Source organism: Strigops habroptila, chromosome 5 (genome assembly GCF_004027225.2).
Source record: "Strigops habroptila isolate Jane chromosome 5, bStrHab1.2.pri, whole genome shotgun sequence".
Classification (NCBI taxonomy): Eukaryota; Metazoa; Chordata; class Aves; order Psittaciformes; family Psittacidae; genus Strigops; species Strigops habroptila.
In genome coordinates, this window is record NC_044281.2 from 23,682,780 (window position 1) to 23,708,778 (window position 25,999).

Below are 25,999 nucleotides of genomic sequence, written 5' to 3' on the forward strand. Positions count from 1 at the left end.
CTAATTTTTATTAGAAATCAATATTTATTATCCAGTATTAACATGCATTCATGATACAAAATTATTTATATACATATCACCTTGATGCAATTTGCAGTAATCAGACTTTCTGCACTGTTCTCAACAACTCTTGCATGAAACAGCATCTTAAGTGTAAGCTTTCCTAGTTCTAGTGTTTTCTCTCTTTACCCCATACGAATTCATTGAGACACACAAAAAAGCACAGGAAGGTATGCTGCATCACTGCAATTAATATTCCTTATTATCAAGCATAAAGACAAGTTGGACTAGATGACCTTTAAAAGGTCTCTTCCAACCCAAACCTTTCTAAGAGTCTATGACAATGTTATCGTTAAAAAAAGCCATAAGACCCTCAGTAACACTGTACATATTTTTGAAAAGAACTACTTTTCCCAACCTCAAACTACTGGGAAAAAAGAAAATCCAGAAAATACGAAGGTCAGTTTCACTCCAGAATAAACCCAGGACTAACCCATTTTCTATTTGTAGCACCATTACATTGGGTAATGGGTATTGGGATTTAGAAATGAGAGCCTCAAGTCAGATAACAAGTCAGCATTTATAGATTTTGTCTACCTCCAGAAGTCTTGTTCTAATGCAGATTTTTAATTACCTTATTCTAAACAGTGGTTCTGCCAAGAAGGCAAAGTAGTCCTCAGCGAGTGCTGTTGGAGGTCACCCTAAAGTACACTTTGTACAGCAGAGCAGTTACAAGGGATTTACTCAATATGTAAAAGAATGCACTGGGTTCTTCCTATATGCCTACAAGCTCTCTGTTGTGAAGAGCTGGTCCTCTGGAGACAAGCAGGTGAACTGGGAGACTCAGTGACAATATCTAGGAAGGTTAGCTGTTTAAAAAACAAAACACACACCCAAAAAACAAACTAACAAAAACATAAAACAAACAAAACACCATACAAAACACCATACCACACCACACAAAAACCCCATACCACTGTTAATACAAGATCAACACTCCAAACTTCCAGGAAAAACTGAAGAGGACTCTTCTACACCACAGGAATTAAACAGAAGATCTTGTTTAAAAGTGATACGTAGTAGCATTGCAACTTGGAATATTCAATAGCATGGGACTTCAGAAAGAAGAAACAATTTCTAAGAGAAAGAAATTAAATTTTTCACTGTAAGGGGGACATTTCCTGCTTACAGAAAGGAGCATTACAAGTGAACAGGTGTAATGCAAAAGGCACAAAGATGTCTGCTCTTGTTTAGGCTTTTTTCCCCCCCTTTCTTTCTCATTATGTCTACACTCATTTCCTTGTCCAAGCTCCTTTGTCTCTTCTGGGGAAAGTAGGCTGGACTACACCAGCAATTAAATTGAGGAGAGAGAAGCTAATTGCCTAATTATTAGAAATAAGGAAGTTTAAGATCTGAGGCCAAGAGAAGGCAGGTAAAAATGGTCTCCAGAGTTTACAGGAAAATAGTACATCAGAGGAAAGTGAAAATGCCCAGGCACAACCTACTAGCTTTGTTATTTTTAGCTTTATGTCTGTTTGCGATTAATATGTAAGGTATAGCTGTAGGGCAGCCCATCATAGCTTACCGCAGCTTTTATAACACAAAGTATGCACCATGTTATAAGTACAATCATATGACTGTTCCTGAACCATTTCTAGCATGTTTCTCTCTCCCTCTCCCATTAGCACTTTTGGCTATAAATCACACTACAATCACTCAACCATGTTTCAAATGTAGACAAACTATACCCAGCCTTTAGCAATTCCCAATAACTTTCAAACAAGCCTACACCACCCATGGAGCTCTGATCATCTCCAATGTAAGCAGACTCAGGCTACATCATATTCCCTAACTTTCATATGAAGCTTTCAGTTGAACAGCCCTGTATTAAAACACTAACTAATGCAGTAAAATACTCATCCCAGACCATGCAAGTAAAAAAGTTTCTATATCTAAAGTATATCTTTCTCCTTAAAACAAAATCATATATAAACTGAGGCTGAGACTTTCTACAGAAGACAACATAGGCAATCGATAAAGTCATTTGAACTTTTTATGTGAGTTGATGTTGGATGTTTTTAATAGATGGAAAATGTTTTGTCACTGAGAAAAATTTTCTACTCTTTAAATAGGTTGATAGCTTCTGGTAAAAAAAAAGTAAAACTGAAATAACCCACCCAAATTGTACACCATCTCATCTACTGGGAGGTATAATGGAATTCTAGAAATACTGACATTCTTGGTACTTGAGAACTTTGCTGGAAAATGTCTTAGAAGCAATGGCACAGAAATTATGCTCAATTTTAAGAGCTATAATTCAGATCTATTCCCCTTACAGGGTATTCTCAGAAGGAATATCTGAAGCTTCGGATACATGTGAGAAACAGACAATAGAGTATCACCACAATTCAAACCACAAAGCATGTACACCCAGGAGATACAAGAAGGAAAAATTCATGCAGGTGCAATAGATATTGAGACACTAAAACACTGTACAGCTTTCCAAAGGAAAGAAGCACTTCATTAAATACAACACATTTGCACCCTTCAACCAAATAATCCAATGTGGTTCAAAAATCAATTAACTAAAACAATTTTCAATAGGATGTTATGGTCTTAGGTTTTTTTTTTCATGGGGGTTGGAGAGGTGTTTATTTGGATTTGATTTGGTTTTGAGGGTTTTGGTTAGTTAGTGTGTGGTTTTTGGTTGGTTGGTTTTTTGAGTGTGTTTAGTGTTGTTTTATCACATAGGGAATCTCAGGATGCAGATTAGCCAACTAAAACACATCATTTACTTCAGGAGACACATCAGCTTAACGAAATAACTCAAGAAAACTTGCACTTAATTCTTAATTGGGAATAATCTACACTAAGACTGACCTTCCCTTGCCTGCCAAATCACCAACTCTTATTTCTGAAGCCCTGCAGAATGAGGAGTCAGTAGTGCTCTTTTCTAACAACCATTCTGGCTAGATCAGCAGATGAAACAGAACTTTAGATCAGTAGCAGGTCTCCCAAGTTCCCACGGTGCCATAGATCTACTAAATAGGATAAGCATGTTCTAAAAAACCATGATAATACGAGGGAAAAAGGTTCCACAGCATCAAGCAGTACAATGCTTAAAACCTCATAATCAAAGTGACAGTTTTCAAGTGCCATTTACAATGCCCTAATCTGGAAACATCCCAGCTAACCCATCTGATCAACTATTTCACAGATGGAAGCACTTGATGGCTAATTGGCAAGTCCATTATTCAAATAAAATAGCTATCTGCACTTCTATTTTCTATATTCCAAGTCAAGGTGTAAACACTCCTTATAAGACACAGGTCACTTCTCTGTCTCTCCCTCCCCTCCCATTTGGATTTTTTCCCTTCCCCTCTGTCATCAAATATGTTAATTCAGAAATAGAGAATCAGTTTTATTTTCCATTTATTGCACTAGAACAGTTGTCTGCACCAACAGAGCAATGTAAATGAGTATTTTCAAAAATCCATCAAGTAATAAAAAAATTATTTCAACACATTTTAAAAGTGTCATTATTTCACTGCTTCCTATCACATCTGGATGCAGGAAAATAGACAGGATGTGTTAGCATGGACAACAACTTGGATTATTGTTCTGAAAGTGTTGGGGAGAGAGAGTTCTGCTAAAAATGCACTTTATTTGCTCACACTCTTAAACTGTATCCAGTAAGATTGCCTAATAGAGGCATATGTGGAACTGTAGCAAACAATAGTTCAGCATACAAAATGAAGAGGAGTATTGCTCCAAATTCCTGCCTGCTACTTAAGTATAATGCTTTTACGTACCCCACAAAGCCTGTTAATTTGTCTGCAGCAAATGTACAATGCAAGTGAAGTATTAAATCACTAGTGAAATTCTGTGGTGGGCAGTATTCCTGGGGGATGAACAGAGAGACAAAGAACGAACCGGAACAGGAGGATAACTAAAAAACATGACAAGGGGCAGGAGGAGGAAAAGAGGATACCATACAAAAGAAGGAAAACCAGGGCATTGCCAAAATCTGAACTCCCATGAACATCAAAAGGGAAATTAAAGTAATAAGTATTTTGTTTGGAACATCACAACACTTTCAAACTTTAACCATTCCCCCATATGTTTTCTTAAATCACTCGGGTTTTTTATATGTATTATCATAGGGCAAAATAAAAATGCCTACAATACCCAGCATGTAAGACAATTTCTGCATGAAGCAGAGTTGCAAAGAAGGTCTTATCTACTATATCAAGTTCAAAACTAAACATGGGTACCTTTCCATACAAAGAACACAAAGTCAATGACCAAATTCACTGCCAGGAAATACTGTGGATGGCTTATACGATGCCAAAAGCTATCAGATTCTCTTCCCTCCTTTCTCGTCCACCTGCTGCCCCATGAAGACAATCTCTTGTTCATCTAAGCCTAAAAGAGAGGAAATGGCTCAAAATTTCTAAGCCGCAAGTCAGTGGAGGGAAAGTTTATTGTTGAAATATCACCTTAAGATCACTTCCTTAAAGATTTGTTTATTAGCCATATAAAGACAGGCTTAGGGTCAGTGGAATTTAGCACAAACCACCTCCGGACAATTCAACATTGAAAACCAATCAGCTACTCAATAGCATGCTCAGGATGCAAGTATTACAAAAAAGAGAACCACCATGAAACCACTGAAAGGATTTTTCAAGTGGAATATAAGACACTAAAAGACTTGAACAGAAAGTTGTAAAAACATGAATCCAAAAAGCACTTGGGACAACACACTGTGTTTGGAAATGAAGAAAAAGAAACAAGATAATAATCAGAAGAGGTGTTTTTACCACGGGGAAAGACCTGAGTAATTGCTATTGGAGAAACTAAGGCAACTCACTGAGAAATAATTCCTTGGCAGAGATAAAATAGGAACTGTGCTGATCAAGCATTTGCTGTTACTTGAACGTTAGTTACAAAGCAAATCAAATGGACTGTTAGCAGACCTTATGTGATTCACTCCTCTTGCTAAGCAAATCTCAGCAACAAGAAAAAAAAAAAAATTAAATCCCCAATTGTTATAAAATTACTTTGAAAATGTTTCTTTCTACGAGACTATACACACAGATGATTCTTATGTCAGCAAGAATGACTCAGATGTTTTCACTATGTTCAACCTTAAAAGCAAAACCTTTAAAGACAGAACTGTGACACAGCAGTAAGAAAAACAAAAAGCTTTGTACAGCTGCTTAAAAACTCTCTAGTATGAACAAATGGTAACAACTTTGTTTACTTTCTAGCAGGATAAAGCATGTCCGGAAAATACCCTACTCATCTCTTCCACCTCAAAGCCATCTGATTCACCCTGGATTATCTCTCAACTATCAATCAATCAATATTCAGAACAAAAGTGATCTTTGAAGGTCCATTGAAACACTGTATTTTGAGGACATAAAATTATTCTTTTTGAAAAGTCTTCCTGCTGATTCAATGAATCAGAAGACTAAAAGTAGTCAAGATATCCAGTGCAAGCAGCAACTTGCATGAAGAACAATTCAGTTTTCTGCCCCCCCCCCTTTTTTTTTTTTAATCCAACGCATACTCATCAACTCATTTAAGAGACAATTCCACATTTAAACAAACACAGAGCAGCTCTGCAGACCAAAGCTGCCACAGGAGTTCAGCAAGCTTTTGAATGTTATGTTCTATTGTCTGCCACAATCTTCTAGCAAGCTTTAAGTTAAAGCTGAGAAATTCAGAAAGCAGCAGAGAGTTAACTGTAAATTTGAAAAACAGCTTTGATATGCGTCAAGTTCAGAGAGGACTAAGAAGTGAAAGCTTGAGTGATTAGACTGCGCAGATGTTAAAAAAATGAAGAGTCATGAAGCAGGCTGGCAGCTCAGAGAAACAAGAGAAATAACTGTTTAAGAAAGTGAAACTAAAAATAACTGAGGGCTGCTTGAAGATTCGCTAAAAGAGCGTGAATAGAATTTTAGCTATAAAAAGGAAAAAAATTATGCACCAAAAGTTACAGCTTATTTGGCAAAACACCTAGAGGCTGTAAATCAGCCTAGAATATTTCACCAAATGCTTCAGTATTAAACCAATCCTTTCCTAGTTATACTGGACACAAACACACTACACACAACCAAAAGAACCTGTGGGTTTAGCAATTTCAGTCATCCCAGAAGCAAACTCACACACACATCAAGAAGCCTAAAACAAACAGAACGGATTCCTCCAGAACAAGAGTCTGTATCTCAATGTAGAACAGAGCCCTGGAGTCAAATGAGGAAAGCAGAGAAAGGCCAGCTACTGTGGCCAGCCACGACTACAAAGGAAATTACACTGGAGCCCTTTCCTTAAGGAAATAATTCTTCCTACAAGCCTCAGACAAAGAAGTTCCTAATGCTTGGGTTTGGGTCTTTTTTTCTCCCTGTATCCACATTAGTCACCACAATGTAACAAGATCAGCCTGGTTTCATTTTCAAGACCACCTCCCATATCAATAGGCCAAGAAAAAAAGTACTAGGACTTGCTCTAGTGGTAGAAGCCATACAATGTGTGTAGGTCTCCCACTGGAACAAGGGCAGCTGTCAGAAGGCCTTTTTGCTGTGAGCAGAGTTACCGTAGTGAGGACTACAGTGAACAAGAGAAGAAACAAATGCACATATCGGTGGCTACAACTACCTGCAAGTGATAAACTCAACTCAAATTACATCCTGAAATTTACATATACTTCAGTGTCTTACAATGCTAATCACGATGTGATCCAAGGAGTGAAGTACATCATTTACGTAGGAGCAAGTGGAAAAAAACTATGGGAAAAAGGAGCTCAGCTATTTAGAACAATCTTTATGTTCTGAAAATCCATGTAATTGGAAATTGATTATTTTATTCTGTGTTTCCAATGCTTTTAAACCCAAACTTTGAAATGTTCAGACACCAAATGAAAGGTTTATAAACATTCTGTAAACTCAGTACCAACACAAGAGTTCATACTGACAACAAACCCCAGTCAGGCTGCAACAATAATTTGCATACACTTATATAGCATCTCTAGAGTCAAAGATTATGATTATGAACCTTTTTTTTAATGTCATTTAAATATAATAAAAGGAATATTTCAGAATTTATTTATATTAGAGAAGATATTAACAAGCTGTATACTAACCTGTCCCAGCCCAGGCATACCTCCTCCAAGTCGCAGAAGTCTATCCATATTTCTAGAAAAACAGAAACAAAGGAAAAATGTTCCCAATCTCTGAAGTGTTTACTAAATTGCTATCTATATAATTCACCTTCAGTCACTCAGTATGTCAAAAATATTGGTGGTAATTACAACACAACATCAGACTTCCTGTTAATTAACACCACATATTAATTCAAGAAGCTGTCTTCCATGCTAATTAACAGACTTTGTTTTATTGCTTTGGTTTTGGGTTATCCCCATTTCTGAAGACAAGCACTCTTGTCAAACTTTTCAAAACTTTCCTCTCATTCAATTAATTGGGGGATTTTTATTGCTTAAAACAGCACCTACGTCCAGGAAGTGACTAAAACTTATTAGATATACAATCAAGTTTACTCCAATTTGTTCAGAAAGCATCAATAAAAATGTGAAAGTAAGGATTTTAAGCATCCTCATTAGTAAGTTCTGTGCTAATTAACTTACAGCTTGTCAGTTATTATCAAAACTACATATAAAGACACTGAGCAGATTATGGATCTCTGAATTATCATCAAAAGCTTTTTTTTTAATGAACTCATTATACTAAAAAGAAATACTGTAAAGTAAACATTTAATGTGTATATAGTTAGAACACTAGTGACAGTACTGTCATTTAATACATTTCCAGTGTTGCATGTGCCATTGCTTTAGTGCAAAATCATTCCAATCAATGCAACTAACTCATTACTTAAAGAAAAGAAGCGGGGGGGGGGGGAGAGAGGGGGGGTGGAAATGGCAGCAGCTTTTCTATCTTGCAACTTTCAAAGGAGTGACCTCCAGGAATAAGAACTGTTAAGGTACTCAACTAAAAAAATTACACTAATGTTTATTCACTTTCTGTTGTTGAAAAGCAATCTAGCAATCCACAATTTAATTGTGGATATCTAAGTAAAGGTTCTGTCCCAGCTGTAACAGACCTTTATCTTGCTTGCTTATCTTTATACAACAAAACTCAGTGATAAAACAAATTTAAAAACCTACTGAATACTACTTTTTAAACAGCTACTTTCAGCAAATCAAGCCATTTCCAAAGCTTACAGAAATGAGTAAGCTTTACTGGCTTATTTTATTTGTGAAATAGAAGATACTAAGTAATCAGAAACTTAACTGCACAAGTTTTAATGCAACACAACAAAGCCTGTTCAAGTGATACAAAAGCAATTGAGAAGAATGAGTAACGATACTTCCAAAATACAGCCTCCAAATGGACGTTACCCATAAGAGAATTATACACATAATTCCAGACTATATTAACAATACTAATTCAAGAACCTTTTTTTAACTAGTTATGCAAAAGAACTTTGAACTTCTCATGAAAAATAATTTGCTTTGCATATTAAAAGTCTTTATGTTCAATGTTAATGTCATCTCCTTATTTCTTTGAAATTTGCTACTATTTTTACTGGCTAAATACTAAGGCTTTGTTTCAGTTCAAGTTTGTAACAGATATTTTAAGCTTCTTGATAACACACAAAGAGGCAGCATTTGAACTTACCACTACACAAGATTATCTAACTCCTACTTTAATCATGCATGGAATTTCACCCATTTCAAACAACAATATCTAAGACACATGGATTTATAACACTTGCTCTATTTGCTAATTTCACTTTCCTAGTTTAATGCACTAGCAAGCTATTATCTTCATATGATTCATTCCCTTGATTCTGTAGACCATGCAAACCCAGCAACTGCAGCCTCAAATAACATTTACTCTCTTAAAGCTAAGTTGGCACTATAAGAATTACAAAGGGATTTATTAAAGGGTCAGTGGCTATGCTTTTCAGACAGTCACTGAAACGAAGCTTCTTTATTACAGGCAAAGGCTACACATAAAGCATACATACTTTTCTATCCTGAACTATAATAAATTCCAAATCAAGTTGTAGGATTTCCATGGAAAGGTTAAGTTGCTGTTTAAAGCCATTATGTAAGCACATGGTAAATGGCTTCAATAAAATAGTCACGAGCACAAAGTAACACCAACTACATTTCATTTTACCCCTCTGTGGTAGATACTCCTCCATTGAAACCCACAATGATTCATCTTTCATGACACTAATGAGGGCTGAAGAGTAGCTGAGAATTAGATTTACAGTAACTAAAATTATGATCAATCATGGCTGCACGCTTATTTTAAGAAACTCTTAGTCTCTACAACTGGTAACCATAAAACAGGTCTTTCCTATAAGTACAACTTCCATAAGATGATGAGGTGTATTACCTCTGTACCTTTAAAAAATAATATTGAATAACAAATCTTATACGTACTTACATTTCACTTTACACATGAAAAGCAGTTGTTATTTCTAGTTCATTAATATTTACATAATTTATTCCGATTTCTAACCCAACAGAATAAACAGTACATAATTTATAGAACCATATTTTGCCATATTAAAGTTGGATTAGAATTATCGGTTACACAAACTGAAACAACAAAATCTCATTGTCTTACAGAACTGGAGGGATATATCATCTCCCACCCAGCACAGACTAGCCACCGAAATGAAGATGTTCTGATTCTCAAGACAATAGCACAAAGGAAAAAAATAAAAATGTTCACAAACCAGTTCTAGATGCATAGCAAATTATTCCACTACCTCTGTGTTTTGACTCTGGCTAGAGTTCTGGCAACTAATACTTTCCTTTCTTATTTGTAACCGAAGGTGGTTTAGTTGGTTATAGTATTTTTAGACCTAAACATATTTGTTTACTCTGTATAAAGCTCTGAAGAATTTAGGTTAGTGTTCCAGATTAAAATCAATTTTATTTTTTGTTAATCCACTGCACCCAAGTATTTCAGCCATAAATTGAGTTTATGAAATAATGCTTTTGTAAACCTTAAAACAGCTTGAGCAAAATGTTTAGGTCTTAATTAAGATAACTTTAGCATTTACAAATAAAGCAAATATGCATTTCTAACCTGGTGCTCAGCAAGAGGTGATAGTAGACAAAACTCCGCAGCAGCTCCCACTTTTTGACTATAAAGATGATGCCAGTAAGTCTCTTTCCTGTAGCAGAAAATAGAAAGGAGGGAAAGGGCAGAAATCCAGTAAAATTTAGAAACGGTAGTACATGTAAAATGAAATGTTACACTGATGACCTACAAAAGGACAAACCACCACTGAAGAATAACCCAAAGAATGCTCTTTTTCCACCCCCCTCCTTGTACTACATAATTCCTGGAAGCTGTACATGCCATGTCTTGCCCAAGTATCTGTAACATTGAAAGAAGTTCCCAAGTTTCTCAAAATTCCATGCAAGACTGAAGTATTTTAATTACCTGGTTAAGCAATTTAATGCTAATAATTAAAAATGCTGTTGGAAACTGGAACTATGGTCCTTCATTACTATTTTTGAAAATTTTGCCATAGTTAAGATGACCTAAGCACAAAGATAAAGAGCATTCTGCAGGTATGGACAGTTTTCCTGTTTGTTTCTGCAAGACCAGTTGGCTTGACTGGGAAAGTCACAGAGGCCTTTAGGTTTGCCCAAATTCAGGTTAAGAAAGGGTGCTTCACATGCAGTTTAGGAATTAAAAGTCATGTTCTCCTCCCCCCCAGGAATACTGCCCACTAATTCAATCCACTCAATCATTTGTAGTGCAGGGTTTTAAAACAGATCTGCAAAATGATCTGTGGCCATGATTTGATAGACATTTTTTTCAATGTCAATGTTAACATAAGGAGCAGTGGGGAAGCTGCTGCTGCTGCTTACCAACTTGATGCTGCTTTCTCAGTACTGCCAGGACAGCCATTTGTGCAGCCTTGCAGTAAACTGATAGGCTAACAAAAATGTTGGTTTTAACCCTGTTCACTTATCAGAGGATTCACACTGCATTCCAGAAACAGTTGTCTTGGCATAACAGAAAAAGAGGTCTCGGAAGAGCTGATTGCTTCTAACGCTAATCCAGACCCCAGAAGACATTTATGTCAAATCATTCTTTAAGCTGAAACTGCCCAAAGAATGTCTTTGGAGTTAGATGATTTTTTTTTATTTTTTTTTTTAATTAGGAACAGAGGGAATTTAACAAAGATCATTCTGAATCTTAAGAAGTACAAGAGGAGAAAGAACAAAAGATTTTCTCCGTCCTGACAGGCTGGGATGGAATTCCACTAAAAAGTTGAAAGAAAAAAGTTACTACATTTCTGCCAGCTTTGCAAAAGGAAATTATCCAGATCAGACAAGACAGGACCACAACAGCAGCAGTCACATTAGTACAGGCTGCAACAGAACTGCAACCAGCTCACAAGTGGGCTTCAGAGTTACAACCCAATTCAGTTTTAGCCAGCTGGCCACCCAGGGTCTTGCACCCCCTTTCCCACTTCCTACAAGGATATTAAAGAAACAGATCTCTGTGAGCTTAGGGGGTTTCCTGAGGAAGGCACACAACATTGTAACCTATAGGTGAGAATTTTTCCCCTCTCTGCTGCAAAGTGCAAAAGGCTAGTTTTGATTACACATTTACGTGCTGCTTTTTCCCCATACACACACTTAAAGATATATATAAAAAACACAGAAAAGTAAACAAACAGTTCTGTATCAGAAAGTTGCAGAAAGCCAGTTATAATCATAATAAACTTGCACTTTAGTGGGACAAAACACGACCAAAAGACCCTAGCTTGAAACATCTCAGCTAAAAAGCCTTGGACATAGGATGGTATTTAAAAAAACCCCAAACCTCTATTATTGCAATTTTTTTTAAACTGTCCTGGCTTCAAAAGGCAGAAGTTTTTTGCTATTAATCATGCAGTGGAAGCATACACAGAGCATCTCACAACTGATCTGAAAACAGACTTTTTTTTTTTAAATCATGTCTAATATGTGTTCATAATACTACTGCTAGATAATCGTAACAATTGGCAAAAGTTGTCCATTTGGAGAGCTCTGGTTCACCATTTAGTTGTTGGTTGCTACTTCCAAGTCACTTGAATGTTGATTTAAATGCTGACTTTTAATAACAAAAACATTTTTCCTAAGGTAACATAGGGATGAAATTATATAAGTGCATTATGCACAAATGTATATATACGCATAGGTATAAATCAATAGCTACTGGGCTTATACTTTACATGTTTCAGCACGTATTTTGAAACTGGCTTGAAACAGTCTTAAATTACTGTAACTTTTTGCATGAGACAAATTTCACACTACAGTGCACTATTTTTATCTAGCATTAACACTCCATGATGCAATCCCTCAATGAAAGAGGGTTCTCCCAGGTTGACAACTTTTGAGTTATTTAAAAGAAAAAATAAAATCAGAAATAGCTTCAACATACATGGAAGACAAAGCACTGGCTACTAAACTACCTTATTAGGGGAGAGAATATCAGGCTAGACTTCGGTGACAGCAAATTATTCCACACTTTGCAATTTGTACACTGAATGACTTAGTGCAAATCATTTCATCTTTGGTAATTCGGTTTCTCCACTGGTGTCTAAATACTAAGCTTTTTATAAGCACTTCCAGATCTCCTGTTGACAAATTCCACATAGCAGATGGATTAACAACTTTAACAGCATTTTCAAAAGTGGTTTAAGGCTTTTTGCTGCAACTATAACAGTTTCAACTTCACCAGGGGTAACAAACAGCTATGAAGGTAAATTAGTTGAGAAACTGCATCTTGCAGAGAAACATAATTTCACCAAGAACAAAAACTCACTGCAGGTAAAGTCACCAAATGCTGAATGAAATACTGAATGGAAGAAACTTCAACTGGAGACTTCACATGTGACAAGGGGGGGGGTGGGGGTGGGTCTATCTTCCTATACTTTTTGTATGAAAAGAGAAAGAAAACCCAACATCAATTTGCAGTAATCTGTTCATTAAAGCTAAAGATTAACCATGCCATGAACAAATGCAGTCTCAGTAGTGCAAGTCCAGAGCTACATGACTATTTTGCTTCCGTAACATGCTCAGTTCTGTAAACCCAATGTTTCTGGACCGTACAGTCCTGAATTGCAATAGACCTGAGCTGACTAGAAGGTATGCAGGTTAGCTTTTCTGACTCTGCTTTCTGATTTCCAGAGGCACAGCAAACCTAGTTCTACTACATTTATTGCTGAAAATGTAATCCAGACCCAAGAAGGCTACTCTAAAGCTACTTCAGTACATCCACACCAAACTTACAGTTAAGGGAAAAAACAAATCACAACACCACAGAAACTCACAAAAATAATTTTCATTTTATGCTATATATAAAGCAATAAGCTTCTCTGCAATCTACAGAAGGATGTGTACCGTGGAACCGTCCCCTGCCACCAACTCATAGAATCATAGAATAATTAGGTTTGGAAAGGGCCTTAAGATCACCTAGTTCCAACCCCCCTGCCATGGGCAGAGACACCACACACACTAAACCATGTCACTCAAGACTCCATCATCGCACTATTCTTCTATTATTCCTACCTACCTGTCCTTTCCCATCATCCTAGATGTTAGGAGATAATTGTAGCTACTGTCAGAGTACACTCCATAATGCTTGTCAAGGTTGAATCGCTTCCAAGAAAATTTACAAGCTAACATTAAATAATACCAAAATATATATTACTTTTGAAATATGCTCTAATTTCTCATTTTCTTAACCACAGATATCAAATTAATATCCCTGACGTGGCACATTAGAACACCTGATAGAACACAAATTTTCCATTAAGCTATGGGCAAAACCTAGTTGCTGTAAGTTACACTGAATCACAAACAATTAATCTGCAAGCCAATTTCCAGATTTCTTCACAAGCACAAGTCTTTTCCTTATTTCCAGAAAACAAGCTCACAAACAGTGCTCTTCTCACCAGAATCTTGGCTTTCAAGTGTGCTCCGTGTATGCCCGCGTTACAGTACCCCTTGGACTCACAGGGGTGAAAGCTTTTAAGACTAATACAAACCTGTCAGACTTTTCAGCTTGCTCAGTACCATTTCAGCTATACACAGCTTTCAAATACATTTGCATAAAACTTTTTAAAAGCCAAGCTGAATCCTTGTTGCGTTTCTGGTTTTCTACAGCGTACTGGAAAGAAGTACAACTTTTAATGATGACATCAGCATACATTCAGATCTGTCAACTGTTTACAAGTATCCGACTACAACACAACTTGTTCTGAAAACGATACTTAGGTGTGCTGCATATGATGAACTGCTCTGTTACCACTCCATTTCTACTTAATTCTGCTTCATCTTTTCTGACGCGGATTAAAGACTTCTCCTCCTTCTCATGTCCCAGCCAGAGCTCTCCCCCCTCCACCGGCACTCGAGCCGCACACCGCCAGGCACCGCCGCAACGCTTCACTCCAGAAGCAGCAGTTTCAGTCCGCGACGTCCCCAGCCACGGCTGCTGCCAGGGAACAAACCTGCGCTGGGGGACACGGCCCACGACAGCGGGCAGCAGCTGCGACCCAGGCGCTGCCGAGCGAGACGCGGCGGCTGCTCTCAGCCGGGAGGGAGGCAGAGCCGCCTGGGCCTCTCAGGCGCCGAGGCCCAGGCGGGCCGCTGCCCTGCGGCGCTCCCGAGGGCCCGGCCGCCTCCTGCCGCCTCGCTCCGCCTGTTTCCAGCCGCACAGTCGCTGCCCGAAAGCACCCAAGCTTTCTTCGGGCGCAGCCAGGGCAAACATGGGCAGGCACCGCCGACCCCATGGGGCCCTGCACGCCTCCCGCCCGGGGAGCAAACCGCCCTCCAGGGCTACCAGACCCGCTCCGTCCTCACTCCCAGGGAGGGCACGGCGCCGCTCCCGGGTCGCTCCCCCCCACCGCCTGGCGCTCGGGCCCGTATCCCGCGGGCCCCAATCCTGCCGCCATCATGCAAAGGCCGCGGCGAAGCCCCCACAGGCCGCGGCGGGCCCCCAAGAACGCGTGCGTCGAGGCCGCCGCTCCCGCCGAGCCCTCACCTCTGCGCGGAGCCGTGCCGGGCTGCACCGCCTCGGTCCGGGCCGCCGTGAATCAGCCGGATTTCATTCAAACCGAGTCCGCCCAGGCCTCCGCAACGACTTCCCGGTTCAAAGGGCACGTGGCGGGGGCTTCCGGTCCCGCTGCCCGGGAAGTGAAGGGGAGGGAGGGGGACTGGGAGCCATGGCAACGGTGCGTGCCGCCGGCGGCTTGCGGTGGGCGCTGGCGCCCGGGAGTGGCTGCGGCCATTAAACCCGCTGCCTTCCTCGGCGGGGCGGAGCGAGGAGGGAGGCCTCGCCCGGTGTCCCGGTGTCGCTTAGGCTGCAGTTAGCCGCGGTGGGACTGGACGGCTAGGCTAGAGGGCAAGTTCAGGCTGGCCTGGGCCTGAGGCCGCTGCGGGCCTGGCGGCAGCAGTGACAAAAGGCCTGAGAAGCCCCTGAGGCAGCGGGTCGTGCCCGCGTTGTGCGCTGTGTTTGCTGGATTGTGCACTAACAAATCTGTGGCTGTCACAGTTGGTTCGAGTTTTCGGAAGCGGAGGCCTTCAGAGGGACGCCGCCTCTTAGGTGACACTGAGTGGAAAGTGGTACAAAGCCCTGAAACTGCTTCGCTGTGAAGTGCTGTGCGTTAGTGTCCGTAGCTCTGAATCAAATTGCAGCCGAATGGCACCTGTGCATAGAGAACTAAGTGACAGGATAGCAGAAGAACCAAGGAATGTGGCATCAAATCAGTAAAAAAATGATTATGTAATAGGAACAGTATCACATGTGCTCCTCAAAAACAGTATTGCAGAAAATAAAGAGGATTTAAAGAAGAGTAGAGAGAATGGTCCTATCTATAAAACCAGCATACGCAGAAATGGAAAAGTGAGAATTTTTGCCATACGTAGAAGATAAATAGGAGATAATCAGATAAAAGTATGCATGGTGATGAATGATGCAGAGAAGCAAACTGAAATTTCGATTACACTTACATTAAAACAGGTATAAAATACCTTGTAAATTAAAAGAGGAAAATACAAGACTGAGGAAATTCCTTTTTTCGGACAATATGTGAACAGGTCGTGGGACTCAGTGCCTCAGGAGCTTATTATGGCTGAAACAATACCATTTTTTAGACTTTCATTTATATCTAGTTAGTGAAGTATTGCAAGTATTTTAGAAAGTATTGGACTACTCAAGAACCTTTAAAAGCAATTTCTTAGGACTGTGAATAAAGTTTCCAAGAAGAACATTATGGTTTGTTTTTGAAAGCTCCTTTAAGGATTGAGAATGTATTATTAGAAGATGGTCCGCATTTTCTGCTCACAGACAACTACATGGAAGCAAGTGGAAAGGTAATATGTTATAAGTTATATAGATATAACCTCACACCGATATAGTCACCCGTTCCATGACACTTTAGCAGACTCAGAAGTCTTAGGTTTTTATTCCATGATGTGTAAAATGAATCAAAAGAAAGAGAAAGTGAGTTACCATGATAACTGCTGTTCTGCTTTTTAAGAAGGGCAATTTTTATGGAAGAAAAAAAAAACCCCACCCCAAAAAAAACAACAAAAAAACCCACCAATATTCCTATAATTTTCTCTTCCATCCCTTTTCAGATTTTTACTAGGCTGAGGAAATCACAAGAGTTAATTTTTCCAAAAGATTCTTTAAAAGCTAAAGGCTTAAAATGTAGTTTGTGTTGTGGTTCAGACATTTCTTTTTCCTGTTACTAATGTGAAACTTACTGGTGCAGTTGACTGCTGCACCCACAGCCAAACTGTTCAGAAAAAAGAGTAAAGACATACGTGTGTCTGTCTGCGTGTGTATGTTTATCTGTGTATGTCTCATACAAAACAAAACTTGTACCCTGCTTTAAACAGCCTATAATGTTCTTTCCTGGTTTAACCTGACAAAACTTAACTACTACAGTCTTGAGACTGTATTTTGAGACTCTTGCATATTTTAATGTTCTCAGAAGTCAAAATAATTATGTGATCAAAAGTTCTTTTTTTTTTAATTACATTAATGAGGTAAAGTATTAGTTCAGTCGACTGAAATGCATTGTATATTTTCCTGATTTGTACCGTGGTTTTGAGAGCAATCCTTCTATTCCTCTGTGTTCACCGGAATTCTGACACCTGAATGAGAAATAATATATTTCGATTCTCACTCTGCAGTCATGTGTCTTTAAGCACTTCTGATAAAAAGAAAGAAAGAAAAATATTTACAAAAAGCATTCCCCTGGGTTAATGTGTACAGTAAGGAAAACCAGCATAGTTAGGTCTTTGTAATTTACCTGTAATCACTGACTTAAATAAGCTGTGTCATTTCAAACCATGTGAGGATGTTGCCCTTCTCCTTTGAAATACAAAGTGAAACAGACTTTCATTGTTATTCTTAATTACATTTCAAGTCATAGTATTGACTTTTTAAACATATACATTTATTGAAATTTTATAAATAAATATAGTTACAGAAGAAGAAAAAAGGAGAAAATAGGAGAAATATTTACATTAGAAAGTATAGTGAATTAATTGGATATACAGAGGCAGTATCATAGTTAGTACTTATGACAGATGGTATTTTATATTTTTATATAAAAAAGATATATTCTTAATCATATATGTCAAAGAAAAGAGACCATATGTTGTTAAACACTTCCAAATTGTCATTTAGTCTAGAGGGCACTCTCTTGCATGCTCCTGAATCCCTTATTGTTTTGGTCTAACCAGTGCTAATCCATAGAATATTTTTATTTATTGTTTTGCTGTAATGCAGCGCTGAATGAAAATGTTCAAGATTTGTTCCCTTTCTTATTGCTTTGGTGGCTGTCGCAAGTGATAAAAACTTCTTTCAAATGGACCCTTACATTCTTCTGGTTTTCCTCATACTAACCTATGCTTGCTTGTAATAAAGTGATCAGTAGGGATCAGACTTGCAAAGAGATCACACCTTTTTTCCCTGACTCCTGACTTATCTGGTGTGTGATTTTCCCCCACGTCTGTTTGTGTTTGGGTTAAAGCAGCAATTTTCCTGCAGGTCTGTAATTAATGAGTTTAATTTTACAGAGCTGAGTGACAAAATTGAAGAGTTGTATGTAGAACATGAGGAATACACTGAGGGACTGGCCACAGTTTCCTTGCAAATCGTATATATAAACAAACGGAATGTTGTTAGTTCTGGGACAGGAGGAAGTCACCAGGACTTTGCTATAATATTAAAAAACAAAACAAAACCAAAACTCCACAGAAGATAGAATTTTAGAAAGTCTGGGATAAAAACGCACTCCATTTGCATTGTGGATTGGACAAAATGTTACAGTTGTGGAGAGTTACATTTTCTATGTTTAAGCGTGTAGAAGAGAGCATAGGGAATGAATATACATTGGGGAATGCAAAAGCTGACATCGTTCTTGAGAGGGGATAATAGAATCAGAAGCAGTACACTTACTTTGGTTTGGGGTTTTTTTTGTTTGTTTTCTTAGAACTATGTTTGGTAGTCAAACATTGAAAAAGTAGAGGAACAGTAGTTTCTTAAACTGAAGCCTTTTACCCTGAGAACGGACTGGAGCTCTGCCTTGACAAACCTATATATGGGAAAATGGTTTCCTCTGTCATGCTTGGCAAGCACTCAAATCAGTTACAAGTGCTTACAGTGACCCCTGTGACATCCCCAACAGCTTGTAAAATGCCTGATAACTTTTTGCTGTGTACAGACTAATAACAGGTCTTGTCACAGACAATGAATAAAATTTTACAAGATTAGTTAAAGATAGTATATGAGTGAGATGACTTTTTTTAGTCTTCTCAGCAATTCTACAATCAGCTGCAGAAGGCTGTTAGAGGTTTGAAAGAGGCTTCATTAATCATGAAACATATGATTATTGAAAACCTGCAAACAAAACTATCTCTTACAGAACATAGACCTGCCCATTAAAGTATGACAAGTATAAACCCAGATTAATTTGGGTGAGAAGAATGGTAACAATGTATTTGGATATAATCCATCCCCATTTAGAAAGAAGAGAGTATTAAGAAAGCAAACATTCCCTACAGTGAGCCATAATACTGCCCCTCCCAAATGGAGCCAAAAGATCTTGTTTATACTGGAAGTTTCAGTATTCGCCAGCCAATACAAGTTTCATATACAGTCCTAAAGGAAACTGGACTTTTGTCTTTTTATGTCTATTTAAAGTGATGGCTGAGTTGTGAGAACTATCTACAAACCATCTGGAGAAGATAAGGCCAAGAAAAAATCAGTCTTGCTGGAAATGCCTGTGTTGGGGGTGTCAATGGAAAATTTTTATGAGGAAACAGAGAAGTGGGTTTGTGTCCCTGGCAATTGCAAAGGTGCTACTCCGTGAGAGACAGATTATTTAAATAACTGTGTAGAAGACTGTAAATTGAAGACTGTAAATTAAGAGAAAGGTGGTATGTAAGGTGGACATACTGTGGTTTTTTTTCTGGATTACTGTGGGATGGAACGATGTTCTACCTAATTCTTATTTTTTTCTTTATTCAGTGGGAGTTTTTCCTCTTGTGACACAATAAAAATAAATTTCACACTTCCTTTAGTACTCAAGATATTTCTGTTGTTGGACTGAAACATTCCTTTGAAAAAGTGCTGTGTAACTGGTAAATTGCTTTTCACCAATGTCAGGTAGTGAGAGCCAAGAAATAAAGACAATTTCAATCACTTCTGTGGCTATGGCTGTGTTAGGATGTAGTACAGACTAGTAGGAGCAAATCTGTAGGGCTAAACAGAGCAACCATGTTATATTTATTTCAGCATTTTTTACTTTGGATGGCTCTGATTGAGATCCATAAAGTGAATGCAATGCCCATTTGCCACGAAAGTGTGTTAAGCATATTCCTGGTCTGCAGTTTTTAATATGAAAGAATCCATTTCCAGCACTCCCAGACAGTTTCACGAGGCAAAACAAAGAATCAAAGTGCACCAGAACAAAGAGTTTTGCTTTAAAGGCACACTCTGGATCCAAACTTAAACCTTCACGTAGATGCATGATATGTGTCATTGTTGGTTTTTTTTTTTGTTGCAAGAATTAACCCACAGTATGGAAAGAAAACATGGCAGAAAGCTGGAGAACAGTGAAATAAAACTGAAGAAGGTGAAGTCCTCCACATTGCTACACATGGCATGCCCAAGGCAGTGGGTATATACAATATGTTCTATGGAGAGCCCGAGGGACCTGTAAACTGCTAGATAAAACCCATTCAGTGAATATTTTGATCCTCACAATGTCACTTGGGAAAGGCGCATTTTTTACAAGAAACCAGCTGCCAGATGAGACCATTGACCATTGTTAAGATCTTTAAAATAAAGCCAAGAATGTGAATTGGAGCAGTTAACAGATGGATGAATTACTTGTGATATAAGTGATAACCAAGTCAAAGCAAGGTGAGAAAAGGACTTGACATTGCAAAGAACAGCGGATATTTGCAGGGCTAGTAAAGACTGCTTCCCAAATAAAAGTGTTAGCTAGTGGTGAAAGAACTGGAGTGTATCTAATTAAAAATGCATACCAAAGCATAAAGAGAGAATACAAGGGTAAACAAATGGCAGAGACCAGACTTGTTTTCAATAGATGTAAAATCAATCACAACATGGTGAAAAGGTCCTGCACAAGAGGTTCAGTGTCCTGTGTACAATGAAAGCAGCCATTTTGCAGAAAATAGATTGCTTTCAACTCCACTTGTAAAGATATGCTAAAGAAAAGCTATCCACGACTATCCTGCTGGAGGACATAATGATGGTGATAACAGTGAAAGTAATTATAATGACTTATTAAAGGGATGGTAGTGATGATACTATTCTATGAAAACAGATTTTCCACTCAGCCAGAACTTTTTCCTTTGAAATTGCCTCACAAGCAGGGATGCAATTTGTGCATTTTAGAAATTCTCTAATGACACAAAAGTAAAGAATTACTACACAGTCTCATTCCACAGTGCTTCCCATAAATGAATTAAGTCTGTAGAGATTACATTAATAATCAGAATGATATAGCAGACTAAGGTATTTGCAGTCTTAGTGCCTCAGAACAAGAATCTGTTCATACTTGTGATTTACACTGTTAGGAAGTGAAAAAAACTGTACTTTATAGTTAAGTAGAATCAAGTAGAAACTGGAGCTAAATACAAAATAATGTATCTGACTTACACATGAAATTTGTGACTTCCACATAGTCTTCCTTTTCAGAGTTATGCAAGCTATTGATCAGAAGATGTTGACTCTTCCCTTTAAGATAGTTTCAGCTCTTGCAGTCTGCCAAGATACATCCCATGGCATTTTTTCCCTTTGCTGTTCTGACTCTTTCTTCCAGCTCCTCCTTAGTAGAATTCTCTGCTATGCTTATAAACATTAAAGCATGATGGAGCCTTATTGTGTTTGGAAATTTTCTGAGATAATACAAATTGTAAACAGCTACTTAGATAAGCTTAGATATTTCTCCTTCTTGGTTGGTTTAGAAAATAATTATTTTATTGGTTGAACATATACATCAGACCAGTTGGTTCAGCTCTTTGTAACATAAGACACTGGTAGACAGAAAAGGAAAATAAATATATCATAATTTTTTCTTGACTATGCACAATTTGTACAGTTGTGATCATGTTTTGTCCTCTTCATTGATCAGAGTAAAAACATTAGAAGCATGTAGAAAAGGTTTGTTTTATTCTTGTAGTATCTATCTGAATTGTCAGAAATATGATTTTTCAGGATTTTATTCTACTGCATAGGCAAGTTCCTTACAAACATTGGTAGAATTGTAATTTGGATAGGCAGAGTACTTGCAGTTGGCAATGAACTATTACAGGTAAGCCAAGATCCTTATTTTAGTTATATTGGCTGTGTGCCATAAAATCATAGAATACCATAAATAAATACAGTAGCAATTTATCTCATCTCGCTAGCTATCTTGAGTCAGTTGATTAAAGGCTATAAACTGACTTTAATTATATGTTGTAACAGTTGGTATTTGGAGACCTAAATATTTGGAGCCATGTGGTAGCAGTTTGAATCTCCATTGCAGAAATGATCTGAAGAAGCTCTTAATACCGCCCAGATTTTTAATTTCAGTGATTTTTTAAAAAATCATATGCTTCCAGATTTTTTTCTTCATTTAGGGAGGTCTGATTCTTTTAGCTTGAGCTACTAAACACTTTTCCCTCCCCACCCCATCTCATTCCAGGTCCTGAGTTCAGTCCAAGCAGCAACTGAACCTATGAGTTTTCATTGCAAAGGTAGGATGTGGGAAATATGATCCATTTCAGATATTTTTTGCTAAGATAATCAAACAATAAGACATTTTTATCCCTTGCAGAGAAGGTAGATGTAAATATTACACTTGCACATACTATTTTTTATTAAAATATTTGCATATTTGTCTTTTGAGTTCCTGATAACTGGTGGCGCAGCACTCAGTATCAGTTAAGGCATCATTAATCTGTCCTGTGAAGAGTTCATGTTAATTTTAAATTAAATTAAATTGAACTAAACTTAATTGAGTTTATTTTAAACTTTATTTTATGATTGTATTTCAGATTTAGTTACTCTGCTGAAAAAAATAGGACTTGCTTGTTTGTTCTTGCTTTTAAAGTGTTGTCACAGCACTGTCTAAATGACTACATTTTGTTTCACTGATAAAAATGAATCTAAATCCAAATAAGCAGAATATCACACAGATAAGCAAAATGTTTGAGGCAAAAGTAAATAGAAAAGCTTGTTGTAATGAAACAAAAATATTGAAACTAGAAAATGAAAAATTGATATTCATTAAGTTTTTTAAACTATTGTATTGCTGGTATCTAAGTTGCTGGGTTGTTAAATGTGGTACAATATACAATCTATAATTGTCATTTGGAGCCTTTTGAAGATCATGGATTTTAATTAATATAGCAGAGAAACTTTTCCATAGTCTTCAGTTCACAAAGTTAAGTCCAGTGCTTTAAAAATGCTTTGGCGTTTTCAAGTAGATTTGAGTATAGGTCATGAATTACACTGTTTAAAATATCTAAAATATAGTATGATGATTCATATGGCATTTGTGCAATAGGGAATTTTGGGTGGAATAAATGCAATTGTTAGTCTCAATAATCATTTCCTCACAGTAATTATACTCTGTAGAAACTACCTCAGGGCATCAGGGCCTTCTAGTAGTATGTTTGTGTATTTTGGGAGCTTGGGGGTTTTGACTAGTGTTTGTAGACTTAGAACTCCCACTGTGTTGTCCTTTCTGTAGTACCCTGTTTAGCATCTGTCTAACAAGCTAACATAATTATTTGCTTCTTTCAGCTTAGTTTTATGCTCTGTATTGTGAAGAAGTTTCCTGTCTCTGCAAAACTTGGATATAGAAATTAGTTAAATGACATATTTCCAAGTAACCTGAAAGAATCGGTTTAAGCAAGAATGATAATCTCATCTAGCTAACAATCATTTTTTGTATTCAACATCCTTCACTTGCTGTTTTCAGCAACTCTGGATAGCCTCTAAAAAATCATCAATCCTTTGTTGCATATTTCTTTATGAGCACAGATGCTTACAACTTCTATTGAGTGACTGTAAATAACATCATTTTTAATTAGAAATGAGCTGATTTAAAACTGCCTGCTCATCTTAGCTCCATCTTTCAGGTAACTGAAGCTGCTAATTACTTTCAAAAACCAGGTCAAATGGTCACTATCTGAATTTATTAACCACTCAGCAAAATACGTCTTTCTCTCTAAAAACCAGGAAAACTTTACAAATATTTTTGAAGGTCAAATTTTGTGCTCTACTTTACCGATTGACTTTGTTCTTGGTAATAGAGATGGGATTTTGTAATAGTAGTAATGCATGAATAGTTAACACTCTTTAAGTGAGTGGTAGGTAAACTAGCTCTGTTCTTTTGTAATGGAAGATGGCAAAATGTGTTCTTAATGGTATACCTAGGCAGTAACTTTAAGGATCTCCATCCCACTGAAAAACTTTCCAAAACAGTTAATTCAGATTTTCTCCTTACAGTCTTTTATGGTTTTGTTTCTCAAGTAAGGAAAGAGAAAAATAATCCCCAGTAGTGATCATCACATGTAGACTACCAAATAATCTGTTAAAATAATCACCAAAGTTGGGTATAGAGGCCAGGTCTTTTAAACCATGTCTTCTGACCCTCTGCATGGGACACAATTTTTAAGGAAATATTTTTTAGTTTTAATTATTGAGAAAACAAATCAAAGCTAGTGTGACATTTTATGTTGCTGACAGTACGGACGTAGTCCAGTCTAGATCTATACTTTATGTGACTGGTACTGTTGTGCACACAGATACTGAAGTAACAAAGGAATTTTGTAAATGCAAACCACCCTTACTGTCTTGAAGCATAGGAATAGGTTGCCTGCTGTATGAAAAGTAACCATGCTTCTAATTATTTGAGGATATCTTTGATATTGCAGTTAGTTTTTAAACAACTGGTAGACTTAAAAGGTGGTGAGCTATTTACAATATTAACATGGTGTAGGCCTTTTATTTTATGGTATTTCTTTCAGCTCTTCTTCATTTCCTGAACATTTGTTAATTTTTCTTCACTGCTTACCAGTAGAATTCTAGCTAGTTTTGATACTTCCCTTGTAATTTAAAATTGGCTTCAGATATACTTGACTGATGTGGATTACATTCATGTCATGAATGAAGCAGTGTAACGTTTTCATACTCATATGTTGTTACAATATTTACATGCTGTTACAATGCAGGTAAGTTTTGTTCCTTGTTGCTTCTAGCATTATGCTTTACTATGCAAACAGAAAAATCCCCTAAATAATATCAAGTCCTTCTTATGACAGAGAAAGCAGCTACCCCTTATACATTTTGAACAAAGTAGTATTTTTAGGGAAGAAGAATCCACTGTGCTTAAATTTGGGCACACAGATCTATAGCCTCTCGAGGTCTTTGTCATTTTGCTAGTTGAATAAGCAGGGTGCTTTTTTTGTTGAAGCAGCTAAGAGTGCTAAATACGCTGTTTCATAAAGCTTACTAAAGAGTGATGGGTTTGTGTTATTTTACATCAACTGATGCAAGTAGGAGGGGAAGACATGTATTATCGTGTAGTATTGCACACAAATTTATTTCATGTTTGCATGGAGTATATATTTGTTATTTGTTTAGAAAAAATGGTTAAGATAGGTCTTCAAACACAAGGAAATGTTGTGAATAATGCTGTCTTTCCTTTTTAAGAGTTACAAACATGTTCTATATGACTCAAGGCATCTTGGCATAGACCATTCTACAGTGCCCAAGGAATAAGGCGAGTATTTGGTTTTACTGGTCTATATTTGATCAACATTCGTCTTTAAAGCTCAGAAATTCCAGAGTGGTGTTATCAGCTCAGTTGGCAGTCCTCTTATTTTAGACAAGAACTGCCACTACCTTTAAGAACTGTGTATAGTAAAGGTCCTGACTATAAACGGTCATCGGAATTCTATGTTATTTTGTGTAATAGCTAAATGCTAAATTTTCTTTTAGTTAATTCTTCATCTAGCTCATGATATGGCAGTCAATGGGAATACTATTACTAGTACCAGCTAACAGCAAGAATATTTTTTTGGATGCATTTTCCTCTTTGTGCATGAAACTGTTACAGATAATGGCTATTGAACAAGTATGCCTCAATGTAGGCAATACCATTCCTCTATAGTGCAGTTTGTTAAAAAATGAAGTGATGAATTTTATCTTTGATTTAGAGGAAAAAAAAATAGATCACAAGATCATTAGTATTTATTACCATTTAGATTAAATGTCTATGCTACTGCATGCATTTGTTCTGCAAATGTTGGTGGAAAATAAGGCCATGCATATTCCTACAACAAAGCTGTTCATTGTATAATTTAGTTTTCAGCTGAGTCTGAACTTACTGCAGGTGAAAATAAGATGATCCA

General features: G+C 37.4%; 1 protein-coding gene and 1 long non-coding RNA gene across 2 annotated transcripts in view; one reads left to right on the forward strand and one right to left on the reverse strand.

Moving 5' to 3' along the window:
- PSMD14 (proteasome 26S subunit, non-ATPase 14) overlaps positions 1 to 15,315 on the reverse strand; it is a 48,487-nt gene extending 33,172 nt beyond the window's left edge. The window contains exons 1-3 of the mRNA XM_030488869.1: positions 15,090 to 15,315; positions 10,128 to 10,215; positions 7,145 to 7,196 (exon numbers count right to left, since the gene is read on the reverse strand). Of these exons, the coding sequence (XP_030344729.1) occupies positions 7,145 to 7,192 (48 nt within the window). The 5' untranslated portion in view covers positions 7,193 to 7,196; positions 10,128 to 10,215; positions 15,090 to 15,315. The remainder of the gene's footprint in view (positions 1 to 7,144; positions 7,197 to 10,127; positions 10,216 to 15,089) is intronic.
- Positions 15,316 to 15,432: 117 nt separating this feature from the next.
- Positions 15,433 to 25,383, forward strand: LOC115609117. Its single transcript, XR_003991752.1, has 3 exons — positions 15,433 to 16,420; positions 22,282 to 22,333; positions 25,299 to 25,383. It is a non-coding gene; the product is annotated as an uncharacterized LOC115609117 (long non-coding RNA).
- Positions 25,384 to 25,999: the final 616 nt, after the last annotated feature.